The sequence below is a fragment of the Cannabis sativa genome, chromosome 2 (genome assembly GCF_029168945.1).
Source record: "Cannabis sativa cultivar Pink pepper isolate KNU-18-1 chromosome 2, ASM2916894v1, whole genome shotgun sequence".
NCBI classification, from domain to species: Eukaryota; Viridiplantae; Streptophyta; class Magnoliopsida; order Rosales; family Cannabaceae; genus Cannabis; species Cannabis sativa.
The window spans coordinates 83,199,438-83,227,203 of record NC_083602.1 but is presented as its reverse complement, the minus strand read 5'-3'; the positions used below and the strand labels follow the sequence as shown (position 1 = coordinate 83,227,203).

The following is a 27,766-nucleotide window of genomic DNA, read 5'->3' as shown; positions in this document are numbered from 1 at the left end:
TAGTAAATTCAGGAGCAATTCTAAAAGAAATGTTGGTGGCTAACCAAAGAAAGAGGATAAGAGGGGTGCTTAAATAAGACTTTGAAAAAGCACAACCTCATGGATTGGAATTTTTAAGATTTTGTGCTTCTTACGAAAGATTTTGGGGAAATAAATAAAGTGGACGAGAAAGATTTACAAGGTATCTATCCTCCTTTCTTCTGTTCACTTTAGTTTTAGACTCTTGATTAAATTCACGTATGCTAAGAGTAAGAAAGGGAGCCAGGGGGAAGAGTTGTTCGGAAAAAGATGTAATGTTAGTGGGAGGAGTATTTTTTCATTTGACTAGTTAGAGGAACATGTAATGTTATATAATGTGAGTGGGAAGGGTATTTTGATATTTGATTAGTTAGAGAGGAAAATGTAGCATTGGAGTGAGAGATTTTAATCATGAATGTGCTTAGAAATCGAGCAGTGTATCATGGAGAAGCAAACCTCTCAAATATATGGGGTAACTTCTGGCCTATTTCAATAAAACTCTCATAACCTTCTTTTGTTCCAGTTATTTCTTTGTTGGTATTATACCATCTATACTACTAACCGACAAAAGGAGAATATCAAATTGGTATCGAAACCACTCGATTTCGATGAATGCCTCTCAAGTTGAACAGGTTAAAGGGGCTATTTCACCGATTAAGGGAATAATATCTACAGTCAACTAAACAATTTCTCACATGCAAGAGAATGTTCAAGCTCACGAGCACAGTTTGGCTGAAACAACAAAGAAGTTGGATTTGGTGTTAAACGGCCAAGCCTTCATTGCTAACGAGGTGGTTGTCGATCACAAAAGTCTAGAAGCAAGAGCCCAAGAGGTGTGCAAGTGTCTTCGGGATTAGCAAAATAGCACTGGTGGAGCTTCACGCAAAGGCGAGGGTGTTGTCGATCTAAGTGTTGTCCTCAGAAGATTGAGTTGCCCATTTCCCTAGTAAAGACCCGGACAACAGGCCTACCCAGTTGACTGTTACTTTGGTCTTCAGCATTTGAGTATTGCAGAGCAATTTGAAACAATGATCCTTTGTTTGGAAGGGGCTCCATTGCATTGATTTTGTTGGGAGAACACAAACCATGAGATTCAGAGTTGGGAAAAACTCCAGTCCTTATTAATATGTCGATTTTGTCCTGCACATGAAGGATCTGTGTAAGATAGATGTCTAGGGCTTCAACAATTGTCTTATGTTCAAGAATAATGGCGCCAATTCAAGTGCTTGGCTTTGTCCTTGGGATCAATATCTAAACCTCTTTTGGAAACATCATTCTTGAAAGGGTCACTTTGTATCCTAAAACTGGAGAAGACAAGGGAGCTGGCCCTCAAACAATTGAGGCCAACCAAGCCTTCGTACAGGCTCATCGTATTGCACCTAGTAAATGAACCAGTCCTAGTCTTGCCCATTCATCAGGAGGCTTCTCTTCTCAAGGCCTTAAGGAGACTTCTGTTGAGCCCTCTAAACACCATCTTCGCACGACTATTCCTCGAAATTTTGTAGGCATATGAATCGATTAAGGAGAATAAGTTTAGTGGAGTTTGCTTCATATGAGACGACAAGTAGTCTTATGGCCATCAAAGTAAGTTTCTGAAACTCCAAATTATCCTGATTCAAGATGTGATCGCGGAATCGAAGCTAGAAATGACAATTGAAGAAGTGTTGAGTTTGGCCAGGGAATAGAAAGTGGGGACTCAACTTGTGGAAGTGGCCCTTAGTTTCGTGGTGGGGCTGCTTCGTCGAAGACCATGGAACATTAAGGTAGTATTAATGGACAACAATTGCCAGTTTTAATTGATAGTGGGGCCCAAGTTATTTTATTACTTTCGAGTTGGTTGCCCAATTACAGCTACCTACGGCTCAAACGGAGTCATATGGGGTCCAAATAAGGATTGGTTAGGAAACTCCAAACAAAGGAATGTGTCAAGAAGTTCACCTCTCTGTGTAAGAATTGGACGTCATTACTTATTTTCTTCTTCTTCCCCTTGGCAACACTAATGTTATTTGGTAACACTAATGTAATTTTGGGCATTCAATGACTTAGAGACCGTGGGCGAAATTTATCACCATTGGCAAGTGCAACTCATGTGATTAACAATGGATGGGAAGAAGGTAACCTTGTGATGTGACCCATCTCTACATGAGATAAGACAGTAGGAAGGTAAGAAGTTTGGGTGGAACTTTACAGTACTGCGGAATATTATTGGTATCATCATTTGGAGGCCAATCCAAAATTAGTACATGTTTGAAATGCCTCCATGGCCATTCAATCATTCTTAGGTACCTCTCTGGTTAGCGACCGTTCTTACCGCTACCCCCCAAATTTAGGAGGAGGAGATTGAGAAGGTAGTTGGCAAGATTTCAACAATTAGAATTATCCAATCGAATCTTAGCATTGGTGTTTTTGCATAGATTATCGCGCCTTACACAAGGAAAAGTTGTTCATTAAGTTTTTGATCCTATGTATTGAGGAACTTCTTCATGAATTGAACGGTGCTATAGTGTTTTCAAAGATGCACTTACTTGAAGACTAGCTATCACCAAATCTTAGGTTGACCGGAAGATGCCCAAAAAAAACAATGTTCCAAACGCATGAAGGTCATTACAAGTTCTTGGCTATACCCTTTGGTCTTATTAATGCTTCTTCCATAGTGCTCCTGCCACATTCCAATCTCTCATGAATAAGTGTTCAAGCCTTTTCTCCAACATTTTGTGTTCTTCTTTGATGACATCTTGATTTATAGTTCGGATCTCTCCACTCACGTGTCTCATTTGACAATGGTGTTGAGGACCTTGGCCACTCAAAGCCTTTATGCCAATAAGAAGAATAGCTTGTTCAAGCAGCACCAAACTGGGTACTTGGGCCATATTATGTTAGGCACAAACGTCTCAGTTGACCCTAGTAAAGTCCAAGTAATGTTGGATTAACCCAAGCCTAAGTCCTTGCGTGACCTTTGTGGTTTTGGGGAGTATTACCAGAAATTAGTGACAGGTTATGGGAAGATTGCTAGTCCCTTGACAAACAAACATAAAAAAGGATCTGCTTGGTTGGATAGCCCCAGCAACTGCAGACTTTGATGCCTTTGATGCATTGAAACTCACCACGACTTTCGTACCAGTGTTGACTTTTCCAAACTTTACTCAGCCTTTTTGAGGTGGAGACAAATGCGTCGAGGTATGGCATCAAAGCAAATCTAATGCAAAACAATCGCCCCATCGCTTATTTCAGTAAGGTTCTTAAGCTTCAAGTCATCTCTACCACATCATCCCTTATTCCATAGTTTTTGACCGCCTATAAATTAGTGGCATTCTAGAAAGACTCAAACCTACAAACGACAGACGATTGATGTTTACTGGGTGGGCATGAAAAAAATATGACAGAGTTTTTCGCTCGATGTGATGTGTGTCAACGCAACAAACATTAGGCAATGTCACTCTTTGGGCTAATCCAACCCCTCTTGTTGCTTGATCAAGTCTTGTAGGATTTGACCATGGACTTCATTAAAGGTCTGACGAACTTGAATGGGGTGGATACAATCGTTGTGGTGGTAATTCATTTAGCAAGTACAGCCATTAAATTCCTCTTAAGCAACCTTTTAATGCTCGAGTGATGGCTAATGCTTTCTTCAAAAATGTGTTTAAGCTCTATGGCATTCCCCGCTCAACTTCTCACTAGGACAAAGTTTTCCTAAGCCACTTTTGGGCGGAGTTGTTTAAACTCAAAGGTATTGAGCTCCATCATAGCACTGCTACCATCCGGAGACCGATGGACAAGCAAAAGTCATTAACCTTTGTTTGGAGACATACCCCCATTTTTTGCTTCTAACCAAACCCAGGGTTTGGGCCAAGCAGCTTCCGCAGGCAAATATTAGTACAACACTAGCTTCCACACCTCTCTCGAGTGTAATACACCGTTTAAAGTATTGTTTGGTCATGATCCTCCACCAATAGATCATTTCTCACTAGGATCCACTACTGTTCTTGTGATTGATCAATGGGTCGAGGAACGCGATATTTTCCTTGATAATTTGAAGATGCATCTACTTCACGCTCACCAGAAGAGGAAATTGGCAATGTGGAGTTTTAGGTTGGGGATTTAGTTTTCATCAAGCTACATCTTTACCGGCAAGAGACGTTGGTTGTCTGCAAGAATGAAAAATTGGATGCACGCTACTATAGTCATTTCAAGGTCTTGAGGCATATCGACCCCATTGCTTCCCATTTGGAATTACCTAGCAAAGCAACTGCTAAAGGCCCAACTCATTCCTCGCCCACTATTCCACCTCAATTGATAGCAAACCTCAAGTTGCAAGTGCAGTCAAAGGGTGTGTTATAGGTGTGTTGTAGCCACTCTAGCACGACTCAAGACATGAAGTTGTTGCTCAAATGAAGGGGCTTGCCACTCTATAAAGCTACCTAGGAACACTTTAAGGAGATCCATAGACAATTTCTAGAGTTTCACCTTGAGGAAAAGGTGGCAGCTGTAATGTTAGAACCTTGATTAACTTCACATATGGTAGGCATAAGAAAGGGAGCTAGGGGCAGTTTGTTTTGGACAAAGATGCATTGTTAGTGGGAAGGGTATTTTGGTATTTGTTGAGTTAATTAGAGAGGAGAATATAACATGGGAGTTTAAGGGATTTTTATCATGCATGTATTCATAAATTAAGCATCGCATCATAGAGAGAAGCAAATCTCTCAAATGTATGAGGTTCCTTCTAGCCTAATTCAATAAAATTCTCATAGATTCTTTCTGTTCTTGTTATTTCTTTGTTGGTTCTTGTATTATACTATCCTACTACTAAACCACAGGTGGAGCGTATCATATTACGATCATGATTAACAAACTGAATTCGTTTAGTGCGATTTCAAGGTTGAGAATTAATTGGTATAGTGCTTACTTGGGTATGCCTTTTAGAGGACAATCCAAGAAAGCTTTACTGAGAACCAGTTGTGGCAAAGGTGACCACCAAAAAGCTTGTCGGTTGGAAAGGTGCTTCTATTTCAAGGGGAGGAAGACTAACTCTCAACCAATTAATCCTTTGAACTTTCTTCCCTTCCTATTTACTAATTGGGAAGTTGATGAGAAAGCTCTTATGGAAAGGGGGAGAAGACTTAAAAGGGTATAATTTAGTTTTTTGGAAATTTGTGTACAAATCAAACTGGAAATGAAGCATAGGATTGGAAATTTTAAGGGGAGAAATAAGGCCTATGTATATGGAAATGGAGCAGCCTATTAATAAAGATAACACAGCAATGGAAGTGTTATGGACTACAAAGGCAGAGGCTATTTTGTGGTCTCTTTGACTTGAAAGAAACAATATGATTTTTGATGAAATTGAAACAAATGCAGAGACCCTTTGGGATAGAGGTAGACATTTGATGGCAACTTGGCTTTTAAATGTTGAGGATTCAAAAATATTCTGTTCTTAAACCTTCATAGAAAATGGAAATATTACTTACAATTATGGCTTGTTATATGCCCTTAAAATCCTATGTATTATTGTCTCTATTATACCATCTGTAATTTTTTTTTCTTCTTATTAATTAGGACTTCTTCCTAATTTTTGATGTAATAGTTCAAATTAATTTGATATGGTCTCATTTCAAAAAAAAAATGATAAAAAGATCAGCATTGTAGACTCTATGTTGCAACACATTTCAAGAATGACTAATTAATTGACAAATCACTGATTCACTGGTAGCCCGAAATCAGAATATTACATGTAACAGGGGAGACCAGATTGCAATTGATAAATGATAAGAATCACGTATGGTTAAGTTTACCATTAACTTGCCACAAAATAAATAAATAAATAAAAATTCACCCTTATTACTCGTTCAAAAAAAATGGTTTACCATTATTACCAAACCAAACAACCACTTGAGGCTGGCTCAAGTGATTGGGTGAGTGTGTGTGAGAGATGATAGTTCTAGTCCCTATAATACATCAAAAATTAAATGACCAAACAAACAATACCTTGTACTCATCAATGGCATCTTGGGCGAATGTGATATCTACATCCTTTTCCCTAGTTCCAAATTCCAATAGTAATAAGCACATAGATTAAAGAGGTGAAATGAACCAACTTTCAAGCTAAGAGACAGAGAATATGCAAAAAGGAACTCAAAATGTATCACAGAAAAAAAAAATATTGCATCAGAATTTGAATCTAAGGGTTCGTGGAGCAGGTGAAAATTGTCATATGATGGCTCAAAGTTTAGCAAAATCATTTAAAAATCAAGCATACAGCATTAAACATCCAGAAGTTCAACCCCTCATTCTATCAGTATGAACCATCCAACTTCAAAGGCACTACTACAACTAAAACAATTGCAGATATTAAAGAGATAAAATGAACCAACTTTCAAGCTACGAGACAGAATATGCAAAAAGGAACTCAAAAAGTATCACAGAAAAAAAAAATTGCATCAGAATTTGAATCTAAGGGTTCGTGGAGCGGGTGAAAATTGTCATATGATGGCTCAAAGTTTAGCAAAATCATTTAAAAATCAAGCATACAGCATTAAACAACCAGAAGTTCAGCCCCTTATTCTATCAGTATGAACCATCCAACTTCCAAGGCACTACTACAACTAAAACAATCCCAGATACTAAAGAAAGCAGTGGTAATATGAAAAACAAACACGATAGATTTATCTGATGGACCAAACTTTCTTAGTAAGCAGCTGAGCATGCAATAAAGTTAGTATGTTAATTCCAAAATCAAACCAACAATTAGACTATTATAGGTGTGAAGAAAAATAGTTATCAAAATAGTACAATCAGCAGAAACATCAGCTGAAAAAATTTCTGATGAGCTTAATATACCATGTCGCTTCAGCATAAGATAACCCTTGCCACTTGACTAGATATTCTGGTACTACATCTCCGGAACTGTCTTTACTAACGCGGTCTGCAATTATCCTTTCTACCTGAGAGATAATTGAACCAATTATAGAGAACTAAATAAAAGGGGAAACACCAAGGAAATGAATACTTTGGTTTACAAACCAAAACAAGAAATTGAAAGCAAACCTGACTATTTTGCTTGATGAGGTCCAAGTCCATCTCCTTGCTCACATCATTAACCTCAATCTTGAACATACAATTAAAGAAAAAAAGGGCATCATAGTCAACATAAATTGTAATAGCTCTTCAAATCATGTGAGATTAAGCAAAAAGGAATAACAATAGTTAATAAAAAGTGCTTCACTTTTAGAACCCTTTTTAAACTGAGGTTCCCAAAAAATAGTATTAAGGCTTATGTCTATCAGGTTTTGCACAAAACGTATGTGCCTCAATGGTCTGAGGCTTACGTTTTAGATTCAGTTCATGTATACAATTTCAAATAAAATTGGGCTTATATGTGTTGTTGGGCCTTTAATAATTTTGGGCCTACAACTAAATGAAATAAAATTAAAACCGTAACTTTAAATTAAAACCTATATAATTTTTTTTTTGAAAGAAAAAACCTATATAATTTAAAAGACTTAATTTAAGGTTTAAAGACTATGACTTAGGTCTAAAAGACTACCCTAGGATAATAAATTTAATGTTTGTCTAATTTAAAACTTCTATTTTGTTTTACATCTAACATCTAATTGTTTTTTTATGTAGTTATTATTTATGTTTAATTTGAAACCTACACATCAATCTAATCAGAAACCTACGCCACAATCCAATTCAAAAGATACATCTTCATCAACATCTGTTGATGAAAACGTCTCAGTTCCCATAAATTATTAGGATATGAAATAAAACATTTGAACAGAATCAAGTCCATTAAAAAGTTACTGATCTCTTTAAATATCAATTTAAACTGGCATCCAATTTCAACATCTTACAGAATCAAAGTAAGTCTATCCAGTGAGAAAAACCAAAAACCCTCGGGTTACAGAAGACTGAATTTGTCTCAATAAAAACTCAGAACAATATTGTGGAGGAATATTAATAGCTAGAAAATAACCAATCTACTAGGCAGTTGGCCAGATTTCTAAAAACAAAATCACACCCCAATCCCCCCATATATAGCTTAAATTGGCATCCAATTTTCAACATCTTAAAGAATCAAATTAAATCTATCCCGTGAGCAAAACCAAAACCCCTCAGGTTACAGCAAACTCCATGACGGTGAAAGCTGAATTTCTCTCAATAAAAACTCCAAACAGCATTGTGGTGGAATATTAATAGCTAGAAAATAACCAATCTACTAGGCAGCTGGCCAGATTTTTAAAATCAAAATCACACCCCAATCCCACCATGTATAGATTATACAAAAAGTAGATAACAATACACACCATTAGAAGCACCACTGAAAGACAAACAAACAAATCAACAGAGCATATTTCCCAAATGATAGATACCTTTATATGAATATGAAATATAAAAGTCACTGTTTAAAGGATAAAGAATAAATAATAAATTATACTAACATATATGATGTGTGGGGTGGGGGTGGGGGTGGGGGTGGCAAAGGAGAGCCCCGCCACCCAACAAGTTGGGTAGCCCTCAAATAGCAATTAAACCCAGTTTATCTAAATGTAAGTGATTTTGTTATCCTTTTTCACAATAAATAGCCAGCTTATATTTATTAAAGAATTGGAAATTCAGAAAACTGCTTTCATAATTGACATCCATTAGGAGAATGGGAATTGCCACAGGTCCAACAAAAACATACATCTTTATTGCTTCTGAACATTCTGCCTTTATGAAACAAAGTCTGTCATTCAGAAAAGAAAAAGGAAAAAAGGGAAAAAGAAAAAAGTATTACCTCCTCCCGTGTGACTGTCTTCCTGAACCTAACATCCTCAGTTACCTTTTTAGTGTAATTCAAAACCTTCTTAAAACCACTAAGCTGCAAAACAACATAAACCAGAAATACATAAAGTAACTTCAATATCTGGGGGAAGGGGGAGAAAGAGCCAAACATCAATGCTACATCAAGAACGAAAAGTTACAACTGACAAGATAGTGCAAGAAGGCTTAAACAAGAACTACACCCAGAAGCAGCACAAGAAATGTACAACATACGTTTTGAAGCTCAGAAAATGATTTCCACTGACAGTGCAAATGGGATTGGCCTTTCCATTTTATCAAGAACTCCACCTCATTCCAATTTGGCTCAGAATCAAACAAGTAGCTGAGTAGAACAGGATCAGTTGACCGTTTACTCCTAAGAGCTTCTTCAGCCACGCCCTTTGGTTGATGCCACAGCACCTTCTCAATACAATCACTATCTTCCTCTTCAGGTTCCTCCTGAAAAGGTAAACCCAATAATGTAAGTACACAATATGATTGTAGTCATCCAATGGCAGAAGAAAAATTCAACACAAACAGCCCAAAAGACAAAAGTATAATTTCATACAAACTAGCCTGGTTTGATGAAGAAAATCATGCAGCAACTAATAAAATTTGCAAAAGTAAAATCAGTTGATTAAGGGATTTAATTAATCTCCAGATCAAACAACTTCATCAGAACAATATGTCTACATCAAATTCTAGCAGGCTAAGCTTTTGAAACTTTAGGGAACTACCACTTTTTCTATTTTTTTCATAGAAAAGGTAGGGAAGTGATACACTATGCATAAGCATGTGACCAAATATGTGACATTTATAAGAATTTGGCACGCATCTCACGTCTTCTTCTCTATTCTGTCATATAACTGTCTTTCCTTCTCTTTTGAAGTTTCACATTTCTTCTGGTTCCCGTTATGATCATTTCTTGTTCTTAAGACAAGGAAAAATCTGTACTACCCTAAGGTCTCATCTCACCCATATCCCCTCGTCTTTATTTAAAAAGAAACAGATTGTATATTAATAAAATGCTGATAAGTCTGTTAAACGAAATAAAAAATAAAATAAAAAGATGATAAGGTGCCAATTATATCTTTATAGGATAAGCAAGTCATACACCAGCGAAAAAGGGTATCCACTAAATCTTATCAATCAAGATTATGTAGCATCAGAAACACAAACCCAAAATCTCCACCTGTTTCTATTAATTAGTCCCTTTAATATCTTTTAACCCAATACATGCAATTACCTCTATCAAATTTCAGTAACAGGGTTTACAAATTATTCAGAAGGGGTTTGCGCATTTGAATAGATTTTTTCATTAAAAATGAAACTTGCATCAATGAGTTACATCCAGTAAAAAAAAAAAAGAATTACAAATTTGGCAATGCAAAGTACTTTTCCAAATAATAACCCACCAAAGGCCCAATTCATAGCATATTTTATAAAGTAAGGGGAAAAAACGTGTGTATTATCAAAATCATAAGCCTTGTAGTTAACAAGTGAAGAACCAAGAGGTACAAGCAAAAGAAACAATAATGTTACTAGTACAAAACTAGACTGTACCTTTTGGAGATTTTTCTTCTTGCTTTCATCAGCGTCCTCACTTTCATCACTTTCAACGTATGACACCTTCCGCACAGACCTAGTAGAAGTGCGTACCTCATTGTTTCGTCTGGTTGAATTTATGGACAAAGTAGATCGACCGCTAGTTTTTCGCTGATGTGAACCTCTCCTCAAGCTTTTAAAACCCACATCACTATCACTTTCAGAGTCCTCCCCCAAAGACTCGTCATCTTCAAATGATGATTTACCTCTTCGCTGATGAGCATACCCTTGGTATGATTTACGTTCTCTGGTAGATTTAACAATATGTACACTTTTACCACGTTGCTTACTTTTTGATTTCCTTGCAAAATAGGAATCATCTTCATCTGACATATCCAGCTCATTATCACTGTCATCTTCTTCTTCTTCAGATTCTTCACCTCCCCAATTTTTATCCTGGTATCACTAAAAATACATCATTAACATGCAGATTAACAAATTTTCACAGTAGCACAACCAAATAATAGATCAGTAAATCTTATCTCTCAATGAAATTATGAAGAGGAAGGAACAAAGCAACCAATTACAATACCATATCTAAACATACAAATGGGAGGAACTCACAAAAACAAAACAATAAAAACAAGACCTATAACAAATAAAGCCTAGGACTTCCATCAAAACAAAACAACTAAATTTACATGGGAGCCTCACTTGTGGCGAAGGAAAACCCCACGTAACACATTAACAAGACCTATAACAAATAAAGCCTACGACGTCCATCAAAAAAACTAACAAGTAACAACTAACAACAAAGTTCCTAAGCCAATTTGAAGTATCTTATCGCAATATACATCTCCACTCTCTGTTGAGATCTACAAAGGAGAGGCCAACAAAACCTTTGGTCTTATAAACCCAAGTTGCAACCCAGAATTTGACATTCTCCCACAACACATCCTCTACATTATTTTCTGTAATTTCAAAGATCCTCTCTTTCCTTTCTAACCATACAGCCCAAAAAATGGCTAAAATTGCTGCAGACAACAGCCTAAAAGTCCAGTGTTTGCCTTTATTTTCGCTACTCTAATTAAGTCATAAAAGTTTTATCCTTTTGCGAGAAAATAAAACATCAAAGCTTGCATTATTAATCAGCAGAAATTATACAAGGCAATGTGTGACAATCACCCTAACAAAACAAGGAAAAAGCAATTACATAATAAAAGTAATATCAAAGATTACAGTATACCACAAAGTCAAGGTTGACTCATCAATGATTCATCAGAGCCTTCCACTAGAAAATATACTGGAGCAAGACTAATACAAAAATATGAAACCAAAACTACATTGAGATTAATTCATTAAAAAAAAAAATCAAACTGCAGATAAAGAAGTTATTACCCAACAAGCCAGCTAAGATACCTGCTATACTACAACTAGATGAATGGCTTCACGAAGGCTGAATAATGGCTCAGAGTAAAAGGAAATCAAAGCCTTCCTTTAGAAAGTTTACAGTGTAATGATCAATCCAGTAATAAGAATACATTAATACAAAAAATTTAATGTTCATTTATTGCGTGAGAAAGCGCTTCTCAACTTAGGGTAAAAGGTGGTTCAGATATTGAATTCAAAGAATAAATCAATTGTTATGAAATTGTTGTGAGGAATTCCAAACGAACCAAATATTCTGTGGCACAAAGTTATCATGAGTAAACTAGATAGTTTTGAGTATAATTGGGTTGTTGGTTTGGCACTTAAGGCTATGTAAGATTGAGATAATAGTTGATTTGGGATTCGAGGCGAGCTGTTAAGGCTACATATCATAGCCCACAGACAAACCGAGAATCCTAATCATTATCTTTTTTTCAATTGGACTGTTCTTCGTAAAAACAAAGTTGATAAAGTGTGAATTGTAATTTGTTCATTGCACATTTACACTAACTTTATGGCCAAAGTTCATGTTTGACACTTTGACTGGTTGCTCTAACAAGATGCCATGTATTTTTAATGACCTCATGTACGTTCAATTTATTTGTAATTTTTTCATCTTTATTTTTTTTTTCATCTTTATTAATATAACAGTTTCATTTCTTGCCATATAATTTGAGAACCCTCAATACCCATTCAAAAACTAATGAATCTCAAGCATAATTTGTAGTTTGTGTAGTACTATCCAACATAGAAGTAGAGTAATCCCCTCTAATGTGGTTTTGATATCATGAAAACGAATGCCAAGGATTTGACAGCTTCATCCAAAGAGTACAAAAGTAGGAAAAGAATCACATTAATAAAATAATATGGTATATTGCAGTAGTCGCAAACCTTGTTCAATGTGCGTTCGTTGGTAATGCCATAATCAGGTTCAAAATCTGCATCATCAGGATCATCTTCTGCCATCACACAGGATAAATTCAGTCTTAAATCTTCATGAGTGGAACAATAATATAATTAGAGTTCATAAGTTCCATGCCAAATGTCCTCACAAGCACCCAAGGACTAGAGTGAGCAGCACTAATGCAGCAATATCCTAAAATTACAAAGGAGAATAAAGTGAATTACCATCTTCATCCTCTTCATAATCAGCATCGTCATTATTGTTGTCATCGTCATAGCCAAAATCTTCACTGCCATTCAATATTCTAGAAGATCTTGCAGTATTCTTATTCCCTGCAGCTGGCTTTAATTGTTGCTTAGAATTAGACCCCATAGAATGAGGAAACCCTCTATAATGCATCAAATCATTCTGCTCTTTCCCATCTTGTTCGTAATATTCATCAGACAGCATCTCATCTGTAGGGACATCTGAAGGGCCTTGATGACCCTTGGTTGTGTCTTTTGGCCCATCATCATCCTCTGAATCTAATCTCTGCTCCCTGTCATCAGACGAATTATATTCCAATCCATCTGCATTTTTACCGTCAGAATCTTGCCCAGAATCAGAACCATTCTGCGAGTGCATAGGCTGGCAATCCTTCCAAAAGGTTGAACCCCATTTTCCAGCCACAGCACTTCTCCTCCCAGATGGTTGCGAGTTTGTTAAACTTATTACACCATCATTAACAGTTGCCTCATTTTGTGACCTAATAGCATCATCCAGTTCACCTTCACTTTGATCTGGTGCATCCATGTTTATATCAAATTCCTTTTCACTTGATGTGACATCTACATCCTCATTACCTGCTGAACTGCGAATTCTGCTTACACTCGTCCCCTGATTTTTTTCTTCCAGGTCACAAGGGGAAACTGTTTCACTGGAAAAATTTCTAAAAAATGCCATCTCTCACATGGAAGTTATAACTAAATTATTTACTTAATTTCTCATGCCATAAACATTTAAAGCATCAACAAGAAAGGCGTAATTGATTGACCCGTACTAGTCCTGCCGTCTATCAGAAAGTCTCACCAGAAGATCTGGATAACAACAAAGAAAATGCTGGTAAGTACAGCGACATACCATTTCCAGAAAATTAACAAAAAGAACAATATACACCCACAAAACACCTAGAAGAAGTGTAGAACTAACGCCAAAACATGCATTAAAAGACACAATTATCCGAAAATGTCTTATAAAAATAAGTAAATGAAGCATGCCCATTATCCATCAAAGTATATCCAGTATCCATCCACCTCCTCCTCTTTCTTCAAATATTCCAGAACCTTACTATGACTTGTAAAAATTTGCCGTATTCTTCTTCACACACATTTTCTCAACAGCAAAAGCGTCTAAGTTAGCCTTGAGCGAAATTCCATTCCAGCTTAATATGAAACCAGTAAAACAACAAAATTCAAATTCATTACTAACCTTTGACTGTAAAACACTCAGGGAAGTATGACCACCTAAATCACTTACAGCGGAACCAGCTACGGCAACCAAATTCTAAGACGATAGCATCAAAAAATGGTGAACGTTAATCGAAACACGAATCAATGCCAAGAAATCCAATCACACGTACAAATCAATCCAAACAAGCAATAGATCATAATAAGAATTTACTAAAATCGAAACGCAAAGATGGAAAGCTAAAACCCTCCATGTACTTCAACAAACAAACCCTAGAATGGAAAACGAACGACAAATCCGATACCACAAAGCCCTAACTCCCAAGGAAAACACACAGAAATTAGCGAATCGGAGGACCAAAGCAGCAGGTAGCGAGAAACAACGAGAGGAGGGAAGAAACTACGAAAAAGAGATGCTCACCTAGAAGGATAGTAAGAGCCAAACTAATTGGGTCAATACCAAATGAACATAATAAAAGTGTGAAGCCTGACAATCATGCGCTTCACGCGAATAATCTCCGGTGAAACCCACCGCCGGCGAAAGTTTTACGGAGTGGTTGTTTGGGGTGGGACAAAAAAATTGGCGGCGGCGGCTGCTAAGATGCGCTGAGTGAGCGAAGTTTAAGAGACCGATTTGGGCGAAAAGAAATCGATGATGTGATTATGGATTGAACGACGACGACGGTGGTGGTGAAAAAAAAAAAATAAATAGAAAGAGGAATTTTTTCTAGAGAGGGTGCAGATATCAGGAAATTAGAAGAGATATTTGGTTTTATTTACTTTATTTTATTTTATTTTTAATATATTTTTGGAAAATGACTCTTCTCATCGCTTCTTTGGAGAAAAGTGCTTATGGAGATTTCATTTTTCTCAAGGATGTTACGTGGCCCAATTGTGTAGATTGGCATGGGGCAACAATCTAAACAATTTTAAAAGTCAAAAACTTCAATAAAACTAAATAAATTTCATCAAATCACAACATTTTTATTTTAGATGATCTTGGTAGCGCTTGGTTGTGAGAAATAAAAATATAAGAATAAGAATGGGAATAGAATAGAATTAAATTTAAAATGCATAAAAAAAAATTGATATAAAAATCATTAAATTTTTTCTATTGTTACATTAGAATAGTTTTTTCTTCCATTTCAAAATAGAATAGTCATTCCACCAAAATGGTGGAAAGGTCATTCCATTGGAATGATATTCCAATACTTTTAAATACAACCAAACAAAGGAATGGAATGAAAATTGTTTTATTTCCATTCCATTTCATTATCTCCAACCAAACGCCACCTTAAATCAATAAGTACTACTCTAAACCCTTTATCAAAGCATTTTAAGCTTAACTCATTTTCTGTAGTTTTTAAGGTTTTTCCTCTTTTCTCATTCTAGTTTTTTTGAAGGTTTCTTATGCTCCCATGGGTGCCGCCAGCCGACTATGGGCTAGTGGTGTCCAAGAGCCCAGCATCTAGTTCTTTTTCGTGCAACGGCAGAGCTCCCTTCTGGTGGATTTTGGTACTGGATGGTTTGTGTGGGTGTTGGGTCTCACTCCTTAGGACCTGCTCAGTGGTGCCTGCGTTTTTCGGCATTTGGCGGCTGGCCACAGTGGTTGGACATCTCTTCCAAGTCGTCTTTTCTCGTCGGTTGGGAGTTGCAATTGAAGTCGTTCTCTTGGGCACAAGACAACAACGGCAATGGGCGTGGGTATCTCCGGTTTCTCGAGATGGTGAGAGTCATGACGGTGGACTTCTTCTGGTTGTATCACTTTCGATTTTAGCGATGGCATTTCGCAATGGCTCTTCTCAGGCATGAGCTAAGGCTAAATAGCTTTGTTTTTCTTCTTTTTATTTCAGAACTTGGTGTGTCCCCTTGGGTTACTATTCAAGCATCTTGGCTTCGGTGCACAATGGCTCGTGATTAGCTTTCGAAGTGTTGTAGATGTAGAGGGAGGGACTTGTTGGAAATTATTTTACCAGGATCTAGAATTACTAACAAGTATGTTGGATTAACAACCTAATATGAATTCTAAAACAATGAAAATAAACACATATAAAGTTAGAAAACCTTACAGTGGGTGCAGCGGAATAATATGACTCCTTCCGTTCAGATCTCTAGCCCTTGATTCCTTTCTGTAGCAGAGCATCACCAAGATCTGAACCTGGATCTTCTTTGATGCAGAAATTCCATAGTCTTCCATACTATGATTGAGATACCACTTGATGTGTGTGGGCACTACTCATCTCACAAGGATTTCGAAATTTCTCTCTATTTTTCTCTCTTAATTTCGTGGTTGATAGCATGCAAGAGAAGAGACACAAAGGTTGCTTTATATAGGGAAAAGGGAGAGCACAACTTTCCAAATAAATAGTTTCCTCTTTTACTGTGTAATTGATTAATTGCCTTATTTAGTGTGATCCACCACTTTCCTATTATAGCTAGGCTTTGATTAGCAATTACATGGCAATTAAAAATGAAAATAATAATTGGGAAACACAAAGGGAGTGCTCGGCCATAGAGGGAAATGGGCCTCACTTGGATTTTGCAGTTTCCTCAATTTTATTTCTATTTCTCCAAAAATGCCATTTTTCCAATTCTAATCATTTAAATGCCAAAACTAATTATTTAATAACTAAAATAGATTATTAAATAATATTGTCATTTAAAATAATTATTAATTAGACATACAAAGTCTCTTAATTAATAATTAAACCTGGAAACCCTTTTCTTTACGATTTCATCCTTAAACTGTGAGAATTCATAAAGTAGACATAGTCTAACTTTTAGAATTATAATTGATTAATTAAAATCAATTAACTGAGTCTTACAAGCAGTATGGCCTCAACTAGTATGGGGACCATGGGTCTATATAACCGAGCTTCCAATAAGTCGAACCGAATTTACCAAGTAAATTCCCTAACTTATTAATTCCTCATTGAATCCACACTTAGAACTTGGAATTGCACTCTCAGTCATATAGAAACGCTCTATATGTTCCACGATATAGACACTATTGGAATATATTTTACCAGGACCTTAGATCTACTCACAAGTATGTTTATTAACATCTTAAATAAGAACTTTCTAAAACGATAAATTAAACACATATAAAGTTTAAGAAACCTTACATTGGGTGCAGCGGAATAATATGACTCCTTCCGTTCAGATATCTAGCCCTTGATTCCTTTCTGTAGCAGAGCATTATCAATATCTGAACCTGGATCTCTTTCTCTGAATCTTTGATGCTGAAACTTCTTTTGTTGAATGTCTTTCTTCGCGATCTTCCTCACTATGATTGAGGTATCACTTGATGTGTGTGGGCACTACTCTAATCACTAAGGATTTCGAAATTCAAAGGAAGAAGAAAGAAGAAGTGGTAGCTAAAGATAGGGAGAGAGAAGGCTCAGTTTTTCTGATTCAGAAAGTGTTAGAAGAAAAGTCTTATTTTCCTGAAGCCTTCACTATCTATTTATAGCATTCCACTAGGGTTAGATTTGAATTATATGGCATTAAAATAATGAAAAAATCAATTTAAAATACCTACAAAGGTGGTCGGCCATACACTTAGTGGATTGGGCCTTGTTTTTGCAATTTTGCAATTTTAACACCTTTTGTATCTGATTTTCTCAAAAATGTCAATTTCCTAATTCAACCATTTAAATGCCAATTCTAACTATTTAATAATTATAAATAATTATTAAATAATATTGTCATTTATCATATTTATTAATTGAACCATACAAAGTATCATAATTAACAAATATGCCCCTATAAACTCTTTCTTTACAATTTCGCCCTTACTTAGTGAAAATTTCACAAATAGACATAGTCTAACTTGTGAATTATAATTGATTAATCAAAACCAATTACATGAGTCTTACAAGCAATATTATCTCAACTAGTGGGGGGACCATGGGTCTATATAACCGAGCTTCCAATAAGTAGATCAAGAATTTAGCACTAAAATTCACTAACTTATTAATTCTTCGTTGAATCCACGCATAGAACTTAGAATTGCACTCTCAGTATATAGAATGCTCTATATGTTCCACCATATAGACACATCATTAGTTATCCATTGTTATAATCCTAATGTGATCAATGATCCTCTATATGAATGATCTACACAGTAAAGGGATTAAATTACCGTAACACCCTACTATGTATTTTATCCTTAAAACACTTGACCCCGTATAAATGATATTTCAGTTTATGTGAAATGAGATCTCCACCATTTATTTTCGTTTGGTCAAGCTCGAAGGTGATCATCCTTTGCTTACTATTCGCCAGATAGAAGCTATAGATTCCATGTTTATGCTAGCGCTCCCACTCAATTGCACTACCGTGTTCCCAAAAAGTACGTATCACCCTGACCTAAAAGTAGGCTTAACTAACAATTCAAGGAACACGAATAGCCTTTCAAGATTGAGCCTAATCATAACAGGATTAAGATCATTTGATCTAGGATCAACTAGACGATATTGACTTGAATAGATTTTACGGTAAGTTTAATTAAATCTAAGTCAAAGTTCAATATCGGTCCCTTCCGATGCATACTCCATGCATCCAACCTGAGCTTTACTTTAACCAATACTCTGGAAAGAACATAGTATTTCTCCAAATACAAGTAAACTCTTGTTGTAGATTATCATATCAGTAAAACCCTGTGTCTGATAAATCTAGGAAACTTTATTCACATAGTCATGTTTACTTTCCAATGTGTTGACGACACAATAAACAGGATCAAGTATGTGAAAAGGGTTTCAGATGAATTTATACATTATGTACATATAATCATGAAATAAATCATGTGAACCATGCAACATTAGATGTTATTTCTGATCTATATTAATAAGTAAATCTGATTATATTGAAATGAGTTTTATTTAGGGCATAAAACCCAACAAACTCTCACTTGCACTAGTATAAAACAAAAAGTGTGTTTCAAATAATCTCAACACCTTGATATACAAATCAAGTGTAGTAGTAGTAAACTCCTCGTAATAGGATCTGAAAGGTTGAACTAACCACAATCTTTTCTCCACTATTACCCTTCCTTTAATCACAAAATCATTGATAATGTGAAATTCCTCTCTATATGTCTACTCTCTTGGGATACTGGATTCTATATCTTTGGCAACTACTTTTGGTTAATTAGGAAATTAACACTAGTAGTTTAAGACAATTTGGAATGGTGCCAAAGATGTATAGAACTTTCCTTAGATTGAATAAGTACCTTTCCTGCAGCTTTAACATTCAGTCCCTATCTGGTAGACCTAGAGAATTCAGATAGGTTTTTACACTTCTCCAAAATCACTATTCCACCCCCAGAGTAACCACCATCTTATCAGAAATATTTACTAGCACATAGGCAAATTTCGAAATCTGATATGGTGTAGTCTAAGAGTTTTAAACACACCCTTATAGACTAACATATAGTTCCTCTTCTTAATCTTAAGATTTACTTGATTGTCTTCCAATGTTCTTCTCCTGGATTAATCTGATACCTACTCATTACTCCCACTCAACAGCAAGTGTCTGGTCTGAGGCATACAAAAGCATATCTAAGACCTCTCACTGTTGATATAAGAAATTCTTTCATGGCTTTATCTTTTCTGGAATAGTTGAGACTTTTCCTTAGATAAAATCTATGCCTAAGAAGTTGTGAAGCTTCTATAGATTGCCATTAGAAAGAAAATGCTTCAGCATCTTACTAAAGTAAGTTGCTTGCATTAGAGTAAGTAATTACAGGTATACCACAAGCCATAGGTTTAGATAAACTCAAACCTATAATACTAGGAACATGAAGTTTGTTAAGTCCATTGAATAGACTTATAAACGAAAATTTTCTTTTATGTCCTTGTAATAGAAAACTTTAGGTTACTCCATGTGAATGGATTAAACCATAGTTCTATTGGCTTTCTTCTTAGTTTCTTATCTTGACAATCCATTACTTGTTTAAACTCACAATGGATTTTAATCACTAGTGTCTCCCAAGTCATAAGAAGGTGAGTTCCTAGAAACTCTCCCACTACGACAAGGCACCGTGAATTATGTCTAAGAAAACTAAATGGTATTGATCTCTTCGGTTGTGACAAGACAACAGAGGCAGTGGGATCATCATATGTTATATAAGATGATAGAACACTTTTGGAATCAAGAATTAAATATCTCCTTTATTTGCTACTTGTTTTTCAGACTTAGTCATTTTCTTAGAAAAGTAGTATTTGTTTGAACAAACACTTTCTTATCTATTGACAATGGGATGGTCCACCCCTAATCACTTAGAATAGCTAACAAACCATGGTTAACAGTTCTAGCTTTTCTTAAGATTTTGATTAGGTCATCCATGAATCTAGTAATGATTTACATTAAGTATACAACCATTACATCATTCTGAAATTGTATTACCATAGAAGGATTTAGGCAACGACTAGTAACTAATCATCAACATGCAACTCGAAATTTCTAGGGAGGTAAGTTTGGATATAATTCAAAAATCAATTTAATGATCTTTGAACTGCATATCTACTAACTATTTCTCCACCCCTATCAGTTCGCAAGATCTTTAACCACTTACCTTAATGGTTTTTAACCATTGCTAGAAAATTAATGAAATTTTTCAAACATTTCAAATTTCTTCGCATAAGGTATAATCTAGAGTGATCGTTTTAAGAATACAACGAAAAACTCATATCCACCCCTGAATGTACATCCATCTGCGAATGAGATGAACTTACTTTCAGTGGATATAGGCATATTAACTCTTTGCAGAGATTGATCTTGTCAAATCCACTATGAACAAGATACAAATGCCATAGATTAAAAAAAATGTGGTAGAGTCTATGATGACATAGGTTTAGTTACATCAAAGAGTTCTTAGAATACTGCAAGTGGATCCTGGTCACAGAATACCTAACTCATATTCCATACTGTTTTAATCCATTAATAGAAGATGGATATTAAACACTTGAGAAAGTGTAACTGTATTGTATTCTGGAATTAGAAATATAAGAAAATTTCTGTTTGGAATTTAAAATTAAAGTCAAAGACTTAAATTTATACCAAAAATAATGAGTAATTCTATCTTGGACCAGCACTACTAATACAAACTCTAAGTCAGATTTGCCCATACAAGTAGGAGATATCTAAGATTGAGGATTTGTATCAATTGGGAATAGAATTTCGGGATTATAATCATAAGCGTCATTTAATTTCTTAAGAGAAAATATAATGACATGAAATGATTTATAGACCATTCATCCAATGATATGTTTTGAAGCTAATTCGAAATGAATAAGCTAAGAGGAATTAGGATAATTTCGTTTATAAATAAGAATCCAACGATGCTTCGATTAGCGAAAGACAAAGCAATCTTATTTATGTAATCTTCTTGTTTCATATTGTAAAAATACTAGTCTAAGGTGTCATCAATTGATGAATAGCTAGATGTCATATATACAATATTTATCTTTTGAGATCTAACATTATTATGTATGTCTAATGGTGAAAATCCATTAGGGATTTATCTCATTAGAAAAACAAACATGTTAGACCAACAATGAAGATTCGAAATTAAACTACAACTTAATAACAGAAAATAACATGGTTCAATATAAATTCATACACAATTCAGAAATTATAAACATGTAGCAAGTAGGAATGACTAGTGAAAATACTAAAACATACAATCCTAAATAATTTCCAAGGTTTTCAACAAACTGATACAGTGTCCCGGTAGGCGAGAGTCAAAGTATCATTTATTGAATAGAGTTGTCAGCTCATCTAAAATAGAAACCATTCTAGCAACCTTTTATTCGATCAAAATAAGAATCCAACGTTGTCCCGGTAGGCGAGAGTCAAGGTTATTCTCATTTTATGAGCTTCCACCATTGTTTCATGTTTTATGAGTTTATCTCTAAGTAGTCACCGTAGGGGAGAGTCTAAATAGAGACGAAAACTCACAAAACACTTATCAAATGAAATTTTACGGTGTTAAATGCGTTCAACGAATAACCATCCATAGGAGGACGAAGTCTAGCGTCTCGAGGTTATATTGAAAACATTTAACTTTTGTAAGACCAACAATGAAGATCGAATATCTTAATAATAATCAAGCTCATTATTTAAAGTGAGTTGTATTTTCTTTGATTCTCTTTATTTAATTTATTTATTTTAAATATATATTTATTTAAAATTTCCAATTTAGAATTAAAAATTCTAAATATAAATTTTAATTTAATATTTATAAATTTTACTTAGATGGATATAAAAATAACATGAATTATTTCCATCTTAGTAATAATTTCCAATAAATATTTAGAAAAATATTCAATTTAAGTTGTTACAAAATTAATATAAATTAATTTACAACTCAAATTTAATTTTCTATAAATATATATTGCATTTCGAAAAATTAAAGTATTTAAGAATACAATTTTCGAAAATACATGTTAAAATAAAAAATTAATCCTGGAAAAATTATTCTAATTTAATGTTGGCCCAAAATTAATTTACAACAAAAAATATAATTTTCCTATTTAATTAAATATATAAGAAAAATTTCAAATATTTAAGTATGATGATGAAAATCAACTTAAATATTAATTTTCTATTTAATTAAATACACTAGAAAAATACTTCAAGCAAAAATATCATCTATCTAGATTTTCCTTTGACTAATTAATTCAATTTCTAATAATATACTTTAATTCAATTTATTTTAAATTAATCAATAAATGAAAAAATCATTGATTTAAGTTGATCCAAGAATAAATTAAAATAAATAATTAATTTACAACTTAATCTATTTTTCAAGATAAAATTCGAAATTCTAGCATTTAAGAAATGCAATTTCGAAAATTGATTAATAAAATAAAGAAAAAATATATTTTGAAAATTATTTAAATTTAGTTGAAAAAATAAATTTCAACTAAAAATAATTTTCTATTTAATTAAATGTCATGAAAAAGAAATATTTAAGTATGATGATAAAAATCAACTTAGATATTTAATTTTCAAATTAATTAAATGTATTAAATTCAAGAAATAAATAATTAAGTGTAGAGAAGACTTAATTATTAATCTCTAGTTTAATACTAGGAAAAAATATACTTAAAATAAATTGTACCAAAATTAATTATTTAAAGAATTAATTTCACAATGTATAATATTTTCCTATTTAATATTAGAAATAATAAGTAGTCTAGAAATAACTATGTAGAAAATATCTTATTTGACTAAGTATCTTTTCCACAAAATTTGAAAAAATATCTAATTTAAGTTGTATTAGAAAAAATCTAGAACTTAAATATTTTCAAATTTAAATTTAATTAAATATTAAAAATTAAGTTGTAACCACTTAATTTGAAAATATTCCATTTTATGTTAATATTCGAAAAGATATTAACTTAAAAAATATCTAAAGAATCTTAATAACCAATGCCTAAAATTCCTCAACTTAATTTTAAAATTTGAAATTCAAAAGATATTCAGATTTAAGTTGGTTAGTTGTAGATAATTAAATATCAACTTAAATAAGAATATTTAATGAAAAATTTAAATTAAGTTCCAGAAAGAATCTAGATGGTTATAATTCTATATTTAATTAAATACAAGAAAATACATATAATTTAGCTTAGAATAAAAAATTCTTTAAACTATAATTTTCTTAAATTAATTTCAAAATAAATGAAATTAATTATGTTGCTAATCAATTTTATTAGGTTAAACTAGTGTAATTAACTTAGTACAGTTGTTCAAATCAGGCAAATGGGCCTTCACAATTGGAGTGGTTCATGTGAGGGGGTGCTGGGTTCAGTATGTCGTACCCACTTCTATGGCTCCCAACTCTCACACAAGGCCCAAAAGAGAGGAATTTAACCTTAATAAGAACAACTGTTATTAATTGAATAAGCCCAATAACTAAATGGGCCTAAATAAATTCTATCAGGAACTATGATAATTTATTTTAGCAACAACAACCTATATGTATCTATAATCAAATTAAACACATAGGCTCACACAGGCACACTTTGGATGGGTCCTATCATGTTGCTAGGTCATACACAGATGAAAGAAGATTGTAAATATACCTGTTACAAATTATTAACTTGACCAAGGGAGCCATCAGATCATTAGATCTGGCAAAAAGTAACCATGGCTATTTGCAATCAAGTAATAATAGGTTTTGAAAACTTACAAACAAGCTAAAACACATACTCCTGCAACAAGGTTAGCTGGATAGTTGGATGTAGGATTTATTTAATTTTAAATTAAATAATTAATTTCGAAATAAATTAATTAAATAATAATAAAAAAAATTTCGAAAATTTTAAAAAAAAATTTGAAAAATACGATTTTTTTTTTTTTAAAAAAAATTAAATTTAAAATTAAACCTACAATTTTTGAAAAATTAGGTTTCAACCAACCTAAATATCATTTCAAAAAAAAATTTTGCTAACTACTTTTAAATTTTAAATGTTATTTTATAAATAAAAATTAAATAAAAAATTAGAAAAGATAAATAAATATCTTTTTCAAATTTTAAATGTAATTTAAATAAATAAAATAACAAAATTTAAAAAAAAAAATTAGCAAAATATATTATATCATTTAAAAATTACATGATTATGAATATGTTATTTTTAAATTTAAAATAAGATAAGATATAATCAAATTTTAAAATAAGATAGATTTTTAAGCAAGAAGATAGATACTAATTCTATTCAAATTCAAATTACACTAATATCTTGAATTAAATTTAAAAAATATTAAATTAATTCAAAATGATAATTAGAATTGAATTAGGAATAGTAATAGTATAAATACAAAACTATACAAAAAATCGGAAGTTAATTCCATGAAAAAGCATGAAAAATCGAAAAAAAACGAAAAAATTGTGAACTGTACGGACAGTTTTGCGATCGCAGGAAAAATATCAGCACAGCCCCGATTTTTTCAAATCTTCAAAAAATCATAACTAATTCAAATAAAATCCAAATTAAGTTCTGTAAAGGCTAACTTGCTTAATTTTTTTCCATACTATCCAATAAAAATAATTCCAGAGATAAAATCGCAATTATTTTTCACGAAAATTTTACAAACATCAATCAATCATCAAATAACACTCAATACAACATGATACCATCCAAGAAACATACAAACAATCGTTTTAAAGTCCAAATTTCTTGCAAGTAAATCAATTACCATGGCTCTGAGGCCAGTTATTGGAATATATTTTACCAGGACCTTAGATCTACTCACAAGTATGTTTATTAAAATCCTAAATAAGAACTTTCTAAAACGATAAATTAAACACATATAAAGTTTAAGAAACCTTACATTGGGTGCAGCGGAAAAATATGACTCCTTCCGTTCAGATATCTAGCCCTTGATTCCTTTCTGTAGCAGAGCATTATCAATATCTGAACCTGGATCTCTTTCTCTGAATCTTTGATGCTGAAACTCCTTTTGCTGAATGTCTTTCTTCACGATCTTCCTCACTATGATTGAGGTATCACTTGATGTGTGTGGGCACTACTCTAATCACTAAGGATTTCGAAATTCAAAGGAAGAAGAAAGAAGAAGTGGTAGCTAAAGATAGGGAGAGAGAAGGCTCAGTTTTTCTGATTCAGAAAGTGTCAGAAGAAAAGTCTTATTTTCCTGAAGCCTTCACTATCTATTTATAGCATTCCACTAGGGTTAGATTCGAATTATATGGCATTAAAATAATGAAAAAATCAATTTAAAATACCTACAAAGGTGGCCGGCCATACACTTAGTGGATTGGGCCTTGTTTTTGCAATTTTGCAATTTTAACACCTTTTGTATCTGATTTTCTCAAAAATGTCAATTTCCTAATTCAACCATTTAAATGCCAATTCTAACTATTTAATAATTATAAATAATTATTAAATAATATTGTCATTTATCATATTTATTAATTGAACCATACAAAGTATCATAATTAACAAATATGCCCCTATAAACTCTTTCTTTACAATTTCGCCCTTACTTAGTGAAAATTTCACAAATAGACATAGTCTAACTTGTGAATTATAATTGATTAATCAAAACCAATTACATGAGTCTTACAAGCAATATTATCTCAACTAGTGGGGGGACCATGGGTCTATATAACGAGCTTCCAATAAGTAGATCAAGAATTTAGCACTAAAATTCACTAACTTATTAATTCTTCGTTCAATCCACGCATAGAACTTAGAATTGCACTCTCAGTATATAGAATGCTCTATATGTTCCACCATATAGACACATCATTAGTTATCCATTGTTATAATCCTAATGTGATCAATGATCCTCTATATGAATGATCTACACAGTAAAGGGATTAAATTACCGTAACACCCTACTATGTATTTTATCCTTAAAACACTTGACCCCGTATAAATGATATTTCAGCTTATGTGAAATGAGATCTCCACCATTTATTTTCGTTTGGTCAAGCTCGAAGGTGATCATCCTTTGCTTACTATTCGCCAGATAGAAGCTATAGATTCCATGTTTATGCTAGCGCTCCCACTCAATTGCACTACCGTGTTCCCAAAAAGTACGTATCACCCTGACCTAAAAGTAGGCTTAACTAACAATTCAAGGAACACGAATAGCCTTTCAAGATTGAGCCTAATCATAACAGGATTAAGATCATTTGATCTAGGATCAACTAGGCGATATTGACTTGAATAGATTTTACGGTAAGTTTAATTAAATCTAAGTCAAAGTTCAATATCGGTCCCTTCCGATGCATACTCCATGCATCCAACCTGAGCTTTACTTTAACCAATACTCTGGAAAGAACATAGTATTTCTCCAAATACAAGTAAACTCTTGTTGTAGATTATCATATCAGTAAAACCCTGTGTCTGATAAATCTAGGAAACTTTATTCACATAGTCATGTTTACTTTCCAATGTGTTGACGGCACAATAAACAGGATCAAGTATGTGAAAAGGGTTTCAGATGAATTTATACATTATGTACATATAATCATGAAATAAATCATGTGAACCATGCAACATTAGATGTTATTTCTGATCTATATTAATAAGTAAATCTGATTATATTGAAATGAGTTTTATTTAGGGCATAAAACCCAACAAACTCCCACTTGCACTAATATAAAACAAAAAGTGCGTTTCAAATAATCTCAACACCTTGATATACAAATCAAGTGTAGTAGTAGTAAACTCCTCGTAATAGGATCTGAAAGGTTGAACTAACCACAACCTTTTCTCCACTATTACTCTTCCTTTAATCACAAAATCATTGATAATGTGAAATTCCTCTCTATATGTCTACTCTCTTGGGATACTGGATTCTATATCTTTGGCAACTACTTTTGGTTAATTAGGAAATTAACACTAGTAGTTTAAGGTAATTTGGAATGGTGCCAAAGATGTATAGAACTTTCCTTAGACTGAATATGTACCTTTCCTGCAGCTTTAACATTCAGTCCCTATCTGGTAGACCTAGAGAATTCAGATAGGTTTTTACACTTCTCCAAAATCACTATTCCACCCCCAGAGTAACCACCATCTTATCAGAAATATTTACTAGCACATAGGCAAATTTCGAAATCTGATATGGTGTAGTCTAAGAGTTTTAA

General features: G+C 33.6%; 1 protein-coding gene across 4 annotated transcripts in view; it reads right to left on the bottom strand.

Moving 5' to 3' along the window:
* Positions 1-14,941, bottom strand: part of LOC115718995 (protein CHROMATIN REMODELING 5) — a 32,812-nt gene extending 17,871 nt beyond the window's left edge. Inside the window, exons 1-10 of one of the 4 annotated variants that reach the window (XM_030647831.2) lie at positions 14,564-14,923; positions 14,165-14,239; positions 12,922-13,773; positions 12,685-12,752; positions 10,384-10,821; positions 9,055-9,279; positions 8,795-8,878; positions 7,060-7,119; positions 6,853-6,956; positions 6,001-6,052 (exon numbers count right to left, since the gene is read on the bottom strand). In XM_030647831.2, coding sequence (XP_030503691.2) covers positions 6,001-6,052; positions 6,853-6,956; positions 7,060-7,119; positions 8,795-8,878; positions 9,055-9,279; positions 10,384-10,821; positions 12,685-12,752; positions 12,922-13,639 — 1,749 coding nt within the window. In that variant the 5' untranslated portion in view covers positions 13,640-13,773; positions 14,165-14,239; positions 14,564-14,923. Of the gene's footprint in view, positions 1-6,000; positions 6,053-6,852; positions 6,957-7,059; positions 7,120-8,794; positions 8,879-9,054; positions 9,280-10,383; positions 10,831-12,684; positions 12,753-12,921; positions 13,774-14,164; positions 14,240-14,563 lie in introns of those variants that run through there. The other 3 variants (XM_030647829.2, XM_030647833.2, XM_030647834.2) reach the window with 3 other exon arrangements.
* Positions 14,942-27,766: the final 12,825 nt, after the last annotated feature.